Raw genomic sequence first — 13,420 nt, forward strand, 5'->3', positions numbered from 1 at the left:
ATAACTCCAGAGGTGTCAGTGCAAGATCTCATCACCCAGAAAACTGATTTCCTGAAACTATTGGCATCCTCTTTATCTTCAATTTCTGTGATTATTCAGAGTCAGCTATTAGAAATTCTACTTTAAGCAGTACCTCTTTGCTTAAAGACTTGCAATTGTTCCCAATTTCCTTTAGGAAGAAAGACACAACCCTTACTAGGGCAGCACAGTTTTCTGTTGCTGTTCCTCTTAAGCTTTGCCTACTCCTGTTCTCCACTCACACTTTGTCCTGAAGTGAGGGTGAAATCCTTGTCATTCTCAGTGCTCCTGAATGCTTTCCATCTAGTTGAGGCTTAGGCAAATCTGTCTGTCTGGGATGCCATACCCAGGCTTTCTTCACCTGGCTTATCTTCACCCACCTTCTGAGACTATTCATATATCCTCTCCTTTGGGAATATTTCCCTGAACCGATAGGCTGGAGAAATGTAACTTTCCACTGTGTTCAGAAAGCACACTCTGCACAACTTTTTCCTATTTGTTTGTTTGATTTTATTTATTTATTTTTGTTACTATTAGCTCTTTATTTAATGATCTCTGCCTTGATATAAAATATTTCTAGAGAATTTAAGACATTCATCTTTATATCCTCAAAACCTAGCACACTTTTAAATACATGTAGAAATTCAGTAAAGTATTTATTGAACTAAACTGAGCCTTTGATCCTATCATAATTTAGTTCAGTTAATTAAATTGAGATTTATTTATTTCTACAATTTATAGGAGCCCTGCATATGCTTTCTGGTTAAATTAAAGATGTATATACTATTTAAGTGGTGTGTGGGGTAGTTGGGAGGAGAAAGAGAGGGAGAAGGAAAAGAGAGAGAGAATACATTTTTTTCTTGTCAAAAGATCCAGTTAATAAAGTATATATATATATACAAATATATATACTTTTATAGGACCACTATAGCAAATTTAAGATAGTTATTGCAATGCATTTAGTTTATATGATGACAGACATAAATTGAATAGAGTAACCAATTAGAAGCAAGTTCTTTGAGTGATATGAGCCAAAGATACTTTGATGACTGATAGGTATGAGTTCATACTGCTTTTCTTTGGCTAAATCATTCACCTATTGTGTCAATCTTAGCCAGCTGGTAAAATATACAGACAGCTTATTCTTGACATACATATTCTGCTAGCAAAATACAGGTTTATTTATTCCTTTTAAGCTCAAATGAGTGCACAGATATGTCCAGTGCTTGTTTGCCTATGCTATGTCATAAGAAAGAAATAGCTGTTTCCTCAACCATTTCTCAGATGATCAAGTCCAGAAATCACCCATCAAGTGAGACAGCAGATGGACGATGTCAACCAGTGTTCAGTAATTGTGAGGATCTCACTGCTAGTCAGAAAGCAACCATCCAAAAATATAACTCCACTCCAAATTAGCCAAGTTTTTGGTAAGAGAGAAGTTTAATGTTTTTCTTCCCTGGATACAAGAGCAGCAATAGATGCCTATGAAATCTATAATAGTACATCTCAAATTTTTACTTACATACTAGTGACTTGGGTATCTTGTTAAAATCCAAATTCTTACTCATCAGTTATTGATAAGACCCAAGATTCTGTATTTCTAACAGGCAACCAGGTGATGTCACTGTTGTTTTGAGGACCACACTTGAAATAGCAAGGGTATAGATTATAAACTCTTATATTTTTCTCTTTTCATAGATTTGAAAATACCTTCACATATATAATGTCATATGAGTCTCACAATAAGTCTGTTAGATTGACATGAGATGTTTTGTTGGTGGTAAAGAAAAAGAGATTCAGCACTTAAGAGATTTATTGTAAATCACTCCACTTCTATTGTCTTAGAGCCCCTCCTTCTAGATCATCTTTCCTCCATTAGTCTTTTACATTTAAAAAACTGCCTCTGCATGTCCTACATCACAAAAACAGAGACATATGTCAAAAATATATTTTAAAAAATATTAACCAATGCCTTTCTTTCCATAAGGATAATTTTGTCAACATGCTGTGGCTATGGTGGCTTTTGAATGATTTCCTGTCTCAGAAATTAGAGAAGACTAAACAGCTCACAGCAGAGATAATATAGGAGCTTAGATACAAAGTTAGAAGAAACCCTTTCAATAATTATGGATACCAGATCATATGGTAGAGGAAAACGTATGTAAAGAGACCAAGGCTGGAGAACTCATGGTGTGTGTTTATAGATAGAGGATAGTGGCGGGTGGGAAAGTAAGCTGCCAAGATTGGAGGCAAGGTTTATAGGTAAGATGCTTTTAACCTGGACCTGAAGTGAAGGAAAAATATTCAAAGACAATTTTGAATAGACAAAATTCCACAGATCTGGTAATCTTTTTAAAATGTCTGTGTGGGTGCAGGAGGAGAGGTGGTCGTGGTGGATTAGACGAAAGGAGACCATGGGAGGAAATACGGTGGGGGCAGTACAATGTAGTGGTAATGAATCTATCTCTGTTCCCTGCAGATACTCATTTAGAAAAGATAACTAGCACAGGTGTGTGTTGGAAACAGGAGGGTTAAGTCATCGGTTTGCTTTTCTATTGAGGCAAGAGATGATGAGAGCTAAAACTATGTTCTTACCAGGAGAGAAAAAAAAAGTGGGGAGCACAGATTTTGGAGATACATAACTTGATACCTAGCGGACACTGGGTTCTAAAAGAGAAGGAGAACCTGCAAATGACTCAGAAGTTTAAGTCAATGTAACTGAATGGTGGCTCGTGAGTTCCATTTCTTGAGATAAGGAACAAAAACACTAACAACAAAAAGACAATGGAGGAGCTGTTGAGTTCAATCTTAAAGTGACATGTAGGCAGAATAACCAAGTGGAAATGTTTGTTAGACAGTTAGAAATACAGGTATGGAACTCCAAAGAGTTTATGAATATTAATATTCTTGATAAGTAAGAAAAATAATTTTTTGCTTATTACTTATGCAAGTCTTTTTTGTTTTTAATTATATTACCACTTATAATTAATATCCATTGCTTCCCAAAAAGAACACTTAGCTATTCTTCAATTACCTAATGAAATGCATGTCCCATTTGCCATCATTTTCATTGGCGGGTAAAAGACAAAGGAATTTCGTGGCTAATAATATGCCATGTCAAAAATAAATCATTATAAATGTTGCTCCAGTATTTAAAAATGTAGTCATTTTTTGTTGTTGTTTTATTTTTAACAGTTTGGGTTGAATGGTTTAGTTTTTGCCAAAGAAAGTTTTTTTGGTTTTTTTTGGAGGGGGGAGGTTTGGATATGAGAAACATTAAACATGGTCAAATATTGTATAGGAGTCTGTATAATATGAAGTAAGAAAACCATCCCCTGGTTTTGGCAACAAACATGTTAGTGGTCACCTTCACACAAAGATTTTAGGAGAAAAGATCATTCTGCGGGAGTGTCCTCCTTCATATATGGTCAACTTTAATTTAATCTCCCCTTTCATTATTCCCTCAAAGCTCAGGGGTATTTTGTTCTTCCTCATAATTAAGCTAATTCCTTCCACCTAGAGTGTCCCAACTTCTCTCAAATCTGGGACAGTTCTCTCCTAATCAGTATCTCCCTCTGGATTTCTTGCTCTTCCTTTCCCTGGAATACTCTGCTGGATTATCACCAACATGAGAACAACAAACATGTTTCATTGATTCTCCCTGCTGAAATAAAATATTTTGCCTCCCTTTAATAACAAACTCATGGAAAAAGTAGTTTGTGCTCTGCCCCTACTTACTGGTGAGTCCCTTTGTTAATTCCGCTAAACTGTTTCTACTTCCACCAGTCTACTGAAAATGCTCTCCAAAAGGTCACAAAATGACAGGTTTTTTTCAAATATAATGGCTTTTTCTCAGTCATCATGTCTGATGACCTTTCTGAGACGTTCGTACTGCTGACTTTTCCACGTGTTCTCAAAAGGGTCCCTGTTTTGGGATGCTGAGACACTGTATTTCCTGGTCTTCCAGGTAACCCACTTCTATTTTTCCAAGAAGCTGTCTTTCATTCCCTTCATTCCCCTCTCCGTGTTACTTTTTCTCAAACAACTCCTTTTCTCCTTTGCCTCTGAACTCTAAATGTCTAAACTCACATATACCAAACCTAGTCTGAGGATCCCAAGTGAATGCTCCCAATTTCCTAGGGTCGCTAGCATATCTCTGTGTGCATGTCCCACTAGCATCCACCCACCTGCGCTGCCTTTGCAACCTCTACATTTGATCACCTTCTCATCCTTTCATGCTTGAGACCTTGGAGTTCAGTATAGCTAATGTCATCAATGCCTGTTCTTTTCCTGTGAAACAGCTTGACAGTTACAGAAGCAGCGATAGTGCAATACAGAGAGTATGACTGTGTTTTTAAAGTGTATGATTTCATGTAACTGAAAGAATATATAACAAGATGCTTTTAGTATTTTCAGTGGGTTGCTAAGTTCTGTGTTTCTTAAAAACTTAATTCCTAGTAATTCCACACTGTAGTCGTGGCTATAAATAATCTTGAAAATAAACAAAATTCACTTCCTCATTGCTTCTTCTCTGAACCAATTTCTCCCATCTTTACTTATGATTTAACTTTTATGTATTTTTCCTTTTACCTATTTTCTCCCATCTTTAATACTTAGATTATTGGAAAACACTCTTGAGTCAAATCCCTGACTGAAAATTCTTTCTATAGGATTTCACTCCACACACCATTATATGCCCTATGATATTACTCTCTTCTTCTGATTCACATTCTAAGAATTCAGACTTTTCACTTTGGCCTCCTAATCCCCTTTTCCTGGATTTCCAGAACCACCCTCCTTTGGCTACATGCCACAGTTGCAGTCTTGCCACCTTCTGTTCCTCATTCGGTGCCTACCATCTGCTTTGGTCTTTGGTCCTTTCCTCGCAGTCTCCTGCTAACAGCATGCTCATCCTGCCCCTAAGCTAACTCCTCGATAGAGCTACCATGTACTGAAGCTGAACCAAATGTCAAACATTAAATTGATTTCTTTTAATAACCCTGCTGGCTTGTTATGATGATCTTCATTTGATAGATAAAGAAATTGAAGCTCAGAAATGTTAAGTAATTTAAGTAAAGTCACATCCCTAGCAAATGGCAAAAAGAGTCAAATTCATGTCTTTCTACTCTAAAGCTAGCGTTGCTTCCACCATGTTGTATAATCATCTCCCTGTCTCAGTTGCTCTTGCATATTCCTAAAATCCTGGCTTAAATCCATCATCTCCCTAAGGTTTTCCCTGACTGATAAGACCACAGGGTGGCTCCTCCCTCGAGACTTCTAGAGCACCCATCACTAATATAATTGTCTTGTAGCCATCATTTGATAGTTCGTGTCTATGTCCTTGATTATATGCTCTTGGGACGGAAATAATACCTTATCACTTGTTTGTAAGTTTTGCATCACCAAGCACAATCCTGAACATATGGCAGTGATATTTAGCATAATATATGTTTTCAATAAATTGTTGATTGATTATATAACATATGCCATTAATGCTGATTTCTCTTTCCTTTTAGGAAGTTAAAAATAAATATAACATAAAAATAGACATAAATATTTAATGCAAACTAATAATAGGAAATTTATAGTGCATATTACTTTTCCCATTACATACCAACAGTAAAATAAAGCATCAAATACAGTGTTATGCTTACAGGAAGGAGTAACATCGTGTACCTTTTATTTGATCAGCAATCTTTCACTGACACCAGTAAGAGTGCTAACAGCAATAGAGCAATTTTTATATATAGTTTCCCATTTTCTGTCAATATATCTAAAGCTCAGTTATAAGTTTTGATGTTGAGACTCAATATATCATATCTCTATTATGCATTTTTCTCACTGTGTAAAATTGGTCACTTTTTTCCATTTATCTTCCAGAGAATGCAGGCTTTCATATTTCATAAAGTTACTCAAAACCGCTGTTTTTTCACTAAAAAACAATGAATTTCTTGTGCTATGTTAATACTACTTTCAAAAGGAGTGACACTAATTCAAGTTAATATTTAATATATACATAGAAGGGTAAAACAAGTATTACTTACGTATAAGTTAAACTTTGTAAAAATGAGTATATACAAATATTTTAAGACTAATGATATGTATGTCTGTGTGTACATAGAACTTTCACTGTATGGGTAGATTCAGATATAAACTTCTTTTGCATACGTAGATATAGACATATAAACATCTTCATATAGATAAAAAATATTTGGAATAGGGTTAGCGCTAGGAAGATTGTCATTACTAATTGGAATTTTTAGTTTTATTTTTCTGCACCATATTCTATGATGTTTCTTCTTCTGTTAACGCCTGTCTTAAGACTGCCCAGCTAATCTCTTGTCTTCCTCCCTCACAGAACCTGTTTTCAGAAATTCTATTTTCAGAGTATTCCAATTTTCAAAACAATGACCAACGAGGCAATGGATTACCATTCCAGAGAATATTTGCCTATTTAATTAGTAGGGAAAAAGTGGTTGGATCTATTAGGTTGACCCATATGAAACCACTGTTTTTGTGGTAAAAAAGTGGTTGAATATAGGTGATTTCATAAGGCTCAATGAACGTAAGAATAAATTTCAAGTATTTGTCATGATCTGGCTGAAGCCAGAACTGAAATTCACATTGTCCCCTCAGCACTTTGTAAACAGTGCTCAATTACCCATTAGATGAATAAGGACCAGGATATGATAATAGTTCCAGAGCTTTTATGACCTTACCCATGAAACACAGAATCTATTTTAACTTTAACATACCTTTACGTTTATAGCTTATTGCCCTTAAAATATATGGGATGGGTACATCAGTATTTTTTCAATGTTTTGAGCATCTCACGGCCCTACCCATCTTTGATTATAAAACTAGCCTTGTTCATAACAATCAGAACATCTATTTATGTGTAATCTTACAAAGTGTCCTTACCTGCTTTGGGAATCTTTTCATCTTTTTTAATTTCACGTTCTGGGGTAAAGCATAGACATACACAAATACAAACAAACAGGAAAAAAATCAGCATTTGAAAAAACCATATGCATCAGTTTCAATAGATTTTTCTCATCTGTTCTCAATTTCGATTTTAGTTACATACTTTTATCAATATGCAATTAAACATGTGTTCTTAGTAAATTATAAAGTAACTTAAGCAAAATGACTTTGATTTTAAAATCCAGTTTGCTAAAAAATTTCATACTAAACATACTAAGTAATTTGGCATCTTGTCTTTAATAAGAGCCCTTTTTTATGATTCAGAAGTTCTCTAAGTAATACAAATAAAAAATTAATAAAAACCGCTTGGGGGGAAAAAGTGTGGTAATTTTTCCTAATTTAACCAATTCAAGCAATTTATTATTTTTGACTGTATACGCTCAATTCATGGAGCGCCACCTGGTGGTTGATTTAATAATTTCAAATTGGTCTAATTCTTGTTTTTATTAGTATTTGTTATTACTTTTATAAGATAAATTAAATTGACTTAAGTTTAGTATAATAATATAAAACTTTATTAGAATGAAGTATTTTGATTTCTCATTGTCTTAGGAAATGGATTTTGTCTAGAAACTGCATTCTAACTTAATATCAGTATAGGATAAACACATAGTTTTATAAACTAAGTAATATTCATGATATCATCCCAACCAAGGTAATGGTTGACTATATTTTCATGTTTCCCAGTTTTTCCTCTTGTTTAAACAGTTTTGTCTAGGTCTTATAGTTCTCCTTTCTTGGCATAAAGTCTTGTTTTGATTAATGAAAGGGTTCCAGTAAGTTAAAATTTTTCCTTCCAACAGCAGAAATCTTATCTCATGGTTGGGATACTTTTTATGTACAGTCTATGTTATCAGAGATAGTGCTACCAGGCTTTATTTGAGTTCTAGCCTAATAGAGTCTCATTTTCTGGAGTTACCAAAAAAGAAAAAAACCCTCATTTGTTTAACAGCAGAATTTTATATAGTAGAGAATTACATAGACATTCACACTCTACTTCCTATAATACTTGAATGCATATCCTGTAAAAAGTGATATTACTGCTATTACTGCACTTCAGCACTCCCTGGCACACATTCTTCTCTTTTTAGTTAGCACATTTGCTGAATTGGGTAGGGCACACACTATCTTAATACTTCCCATGTGCCTTAATGTTATATAAAATTTTGTTATGTAATTTTTTACTTTATTTATTGTCTGTATCCCCTTTTCAGATTTTAATCTCCACAAGAGCAATGACTGTGTCTTGTTCACTACTCAAATATCAGCATTTGTTCACATATTTGGCACGTGGTATATGATCGATAAATATTATAGGATGAATAAGTGAACAAAATGGTGAATATAGAAAGACCAAATGCTCCCTCTGGTGCATCTGTAGTCCTAGAAGAAATTGATTCATCTCATGCTTCCAGAACTAGAAACAATATTTCAGTGTCCTGGGATGACGTTCACAAACATGTTGCTCATCAAGTAGAGCTATCTCTTTGAAAGAGCTTTGCTTCCCACTCTACACATGCCTCTCTCCCCCTCAGTCACACTGTCGTTGTAATCTTGAAATGGAATTATCTTAGTCTTAATGTTGGTCAAGAGATCTTCTGAAAAAAATAAAAGTTGTTGAGAATATTTTTATGAGTACAGTACAACCAGAACCAACTTTTATCTTGTACACAGAATTTTACAGGCACTCTTATGAACGTGCGCTGTCCAACACGCATGTGCCCATGGACCCTTGTACTATGATGGAACTATTGATTTGTGGTATTGTGCAAACAGCATTTACAGCGTGATCTCACACGTTATGAGTTCATGGGAAGTGTAAAAAGAAGCTTTGGATCATATCATCTGGCTTTAAGAGCAAGCTCACTTACTAAGTTTTGTGACCTTGGGTATTACTTAAAACTCTAAATCTCAATTTTGTCATTCCTACAATGGAGAAAATAATGTTGTAAAATTAAGGAGAATTATAAGTGATGTATAGAAAGAGCTTAATTATTTTAAAATTATGCTCATAAACTTAAATTGCATGGCAATTTTCTTTGTTTCTTTACAGAGTTAGGTCTTTATTCTTGAAGAGGCAAGGCAGGAATTGCTATGTGAGATTATTGTCAAAGGATTTTCTAAGGTGAGCATCACTTTTATTAGACTTCTTGCTTATTCAGAGCTCTGTGCCTTCATTTTATAGATGGTGTTACTACTGAAGGTTAAGACTTTAATTTTTGACTCACATATAGATGCCTGTTCCTGGTCATATAAATATAATATATGTATTTATATTTAAGTTTACTCAAAAGGCTTCATTGAGTCACATATAGATGTCTGTTCCTAGTCATATGAAAATGGCAACTATATGTATATATAAATAAAATATACATATTATAAATAAAAATATATGTGTATATTTAAATTTAGTCAAAAGTCTTTTTTGAGAAGTTTCAGGAAACTAAGGACAGTGGTTAGTGCTGGAGATTGGGACCTGGAGGCCAGAAAGAGGGAATGGGAATTTTTATTTTCACCCAATCTTTACTGTTAGAATTTTTTTTACCATTGATTATTATTGTATAATAACAAAATATCTGATTTTCATAAACATTTGTCACTTGAGCCCTTTATTTTGGGCTCCACATGCAAGCGTTGCAGAGACACGGAATCAAGAAATCGTCACGCTGAGTAGTTGAGGCAGACAGCCTGTCATTTCATGTGCAGCACTGACTTTTCCAGGCTGTTGATTTCATTTATGAAATGTAAATTGCTGATGGGCCTGGGGAGGGGAGCTTCATTAATGATTTTTCAATGTCATCAACACTATGCTCTCAAGTAGAGCAGACCAGGCAACACTTCAGCATGTATGTGCTTGAGTCAGAGAAGGGCATCGTGGAGATCAACTCTGTTTAGGAATCTCTGTTTTATCTTCATGAAATCAAAAGAAAGAAATCTACACAATATATAGGTCCCAAGAATCAACGTTCTTTTAAGAATGTCTCTATTTTAAGGGTCCCTGGGTGGCTCAGTCAAGCGTCCCACTCTTGGTTGCTGCTCAGGTCATGATGTCAGTGTTGTGGGATCCAGCCCCCGGTAGGGCTCCACGCGCCAAGCAGAGTCTGCTTGGGATTCTCTTTCTCCCTCTCTCTCTGCCCTTCCCCCTGCTCTCTCTCTCTCTCTCTCTCAAATAAATAAGTAAATCTTTTAAAAAAAGAATGTCTCAATTTTAAATATTTTTAAGGAAAAGCTGAATATCATCGATTTTTCTTTTTCCACTTTATTTTGTTATCATTTTCATATTTGCTTTTCAATACATAGAGACCTTATATGTAAAATAAATAATAATAATAATTAGCTTTTGCAGCCAATGATACTTTCCTCATGGCACTCACTAAATAAGTGTACTATATGCATATGCATTATTTATATTTTATTTATGTAATAATAAAGGTTTGTGTGTTTATTTGCTCTCCTATCCCAGAATATAAACTTCATGAGTCTTGAGATGAATTTTTATTTTCTCTGCTGAATCATCATGCCTAGATCACTGCTTTGTGTAGAATAAGAATCAGTAAATATTTGTTGCACAAATGAAGAAATTATATAATCCTCACATACCTCTCCTATAAGGTAAATACCACTATTACATCCACATTAGAGATAACAATACTGAGGCTTCATAATTTGTCTATGTACATTTTCCCTACTAAGGGGCAAAACTGGTCTTTGAATACTGATTTTTTCCTGACTTGAGAGCCTTAAGCACTCATAAGCAAATAGCTGTAACTGCTATTACTACAGATAGAATGAAAAGCTTTCAAACATTTCATACATAAAAACTATACAGTAAGTCACCTTCTACATCTTATAGGTTGGTTGTATTTACCTAGATTATATTATGTAGACAAACTACTAACAGAGTTATTAGTATTATAATTGGCATAAACTACATAGCCACTGAAGTTTCTATTTTCTTCAGTCATTAACTCATGTTGTATAAATGAGTTTCCTAAATCCAGCTGGTTAAACTAAATCAATAGATTGAGCACTGATAGAAAATTGATCACTGTCTCATATACTCCTGGAGTAGTATTCCATGTTCAATGGCATGGGAAGTTTTACATTTAAAAGCAAGTCACCAAATCTATTTTTGTAAAACATGTTTGTGGGTTTTGGTCTGAGGGAGTCTGGAAAGCATGGTGGCTAAGGACACAAGGCATATTGCCAGGCATGCATCCCAAATCCACCTCAGGTGCCTGTGGGACCTGAGCAAGTCACTTTCAGTGCTTCAGTGTTTACACCAATAATAAAAAAAAAAAGATGCTATAAAAATTAAATTGAACACTACATGAAGCATTTGGAACAGCATCAGATACAAAGCAAATAGTGCATGCTAGTCTATTGATATTTTAAATGATGTTTCTTATATTTTTCTACCATACTGTTAAATAAAATATATTTGAAATAAAAAATACTTTTGAATAAAACAATGCAAACAATGAATCATGAAACACTACATCAGAAACTAATGACGTATGGTGATTAATGTAACATAATAAAAAATAAGTAAATAAATATTTAACTAAAAGGTAGCTTTCATAAATTTATTCTAAACCCACGATTTTCACATCATTTGAGTAATCATTTGCATTTTTTGATGAAAATCTGCTACTAGTGCACACACATACACATTTAGACAATTTCACTGTGGTTCTCATTATATCACTTAAAAATAATTTATATGTAAAGCACACCCACACACACACCCACACACTTTCACATTTTGTTTTTTATATGAGGCTTTATGGGGTGGGATGGAGAACTACTATCATTCCAAGTAGCTTGGCTTCAAGAATTGGGATTTTGGAAAACTCTCACTGAATTCATGTTTTTTCATGTCTTGAGAGGAATTGTTTTTGCACACTCAATCTGTTTTGATAGGTAGCATTTGATTTCATCTGCTGTGGACACATTACTTTGTGGTCCAGGTAAACACAATTGTGAGAAAGGAAAAAAAACCTGACTACCTTTAGATTTGACTTGGAACTTCTTCAGTTCATAGACCTCCAAAAGAAAATACTGTTCCAAGTTCGGGTGATGTCACATAGAGAACCAACACCTTGGCATCATCTTCTCCATGTCTTCTCATCTTATCTGTGTCTGCATTTCTTTACTTCAATATCCTATGGGCTATTTGATGTTTTCCTTCCTCTTTTTTTAACCATGTCCAGATGGTTTTGAAACATTATGCATTCTCTATGCTTCCATTTTTCCTGCCTGAGTTTCTAAATCAGTATCATTTTTGTTTATAAATTGATGAATCCTCCATGCATAATCCAGGTGCAAGGTGATGGCATTCTCAAGTAATTATGCAATCTCATCCAAATTAAGGGCTTGCAGAGATCATTTTGTACTGTAGTTGGACAAAAACAGACAGACATAAACTGACTGGACAAAAAATCCCTTGGTTTGAAATTTATTCCCTTCTTTTACTAACCAAATGACCTAATGAGAGGCATCAAACTAAATTTTCATTTTCTCACCTTATGAAGTGGAAAATGATAATTAGCTGATGTATTTGTGGCTACAATTAGACCCAATAATTTAATAAATATTTCCCGAGTTCTCAGGTACTGATATCTAAATAGCAGATGTCCATAGATTGGATAAAAAAATCTGATATATCTGGTCTCAGGCACCACTGGAGACCACTTCACTCTTCCTCTTTTCCAGCCCTCATTTTCAAGTATTGTGAGATTTTCTTGGACGGGGATTTTATCTTGCTCATCTTTGGAAACATAGCACCTAAAATATCCCCAGACTATTATACCAACAATCAAAAATTGTTACTGACACAAAATAACGTAAAAATGTGGTTTCAAGATGCCAGGAAAATCAAATTTATAAGCTTCAGTTTTAGGTGGTTTAGACCAAAATATGAGGTGGAATCCCTGTCCCATTAACTAAAGCCTTACGTAGGTGGAAAAGCCCATTTGAACAGACTCACCCACATTCAACACTGCTGCACATTATCTTTAGATTTTTATATTTAATTTGCCCTGGTCAGATATAATTATCCAGAGTAAATGAATTAACTAGTTTATAGCTCGTTATTTTATTTTTTAAAAAGATTTATAAGTCAATCAGAGAAAGACAAGTATCATATGATCTTACTGATATGAGGAATTTGAGAAACAAGACAGAGGATCATAGGGGAAGGAGGGAAAAATGAAACAAGACGAAACCGGAGAGGGAGACAAACCATAAGAGACTCTTAATCTCAGGAAACAAACTGAGGGTTGCTGGAGTGGTGGGGGGTGGGAGGGATGGGGTGGCTGGGTGATGGACATTGGGGAGAGTAGGTACTATGGTAAGCGCTGTGAATTGTGTAAGACTGATGAATCACAGACCTGTACCCCTGAAACAAATAATACAT

At 34.7% G+C, this 13,420-nt stretch overlaps 1 protein-coding gene across 15 annotated transcripts in view; it reads right to left on the bottom strand.

The window, feature by feature from the left end:
- Positions 1 to 13,420, bottom strand: part of TRDN (triadin) — a 373,567-nt gene that overhangs the window by 68,390 nt on the left and 291,757 nt on the right. For all 15 annotated transcript variants that reach the window (XR_014147926.1, XM_081828915.1, XM_081828916.1 and 12 more), the window contains one exon: positions 6,940 to 6,978. Coding sequence is in view for 14 of the 15 variants with exons in the window: in XM_081828915.1 (XP_081685041.1) it covers positions 6,940 to 6,978 (39 nt within the window). In the remaining variant the exon portion in view is untranslated. The remainder of the gene's footprint in view (positions 1 to 6,939; positions 6,979 to 13,420) is intronic.

Source organism: Leptonychotes weddellii, chromosome 8 (assembly GCF_054177405.1).
Source record: "Leptonychotes weddellii isolate Sample4059 chromosome 8, ASM5417740v2, whole genome shotgun sequence".
NCBI lineage: Eukaryota > Metazoa > Chordata > Mammalia > Carnivora > Phocidae > Leptonychotes > Leptonychotes weddellii.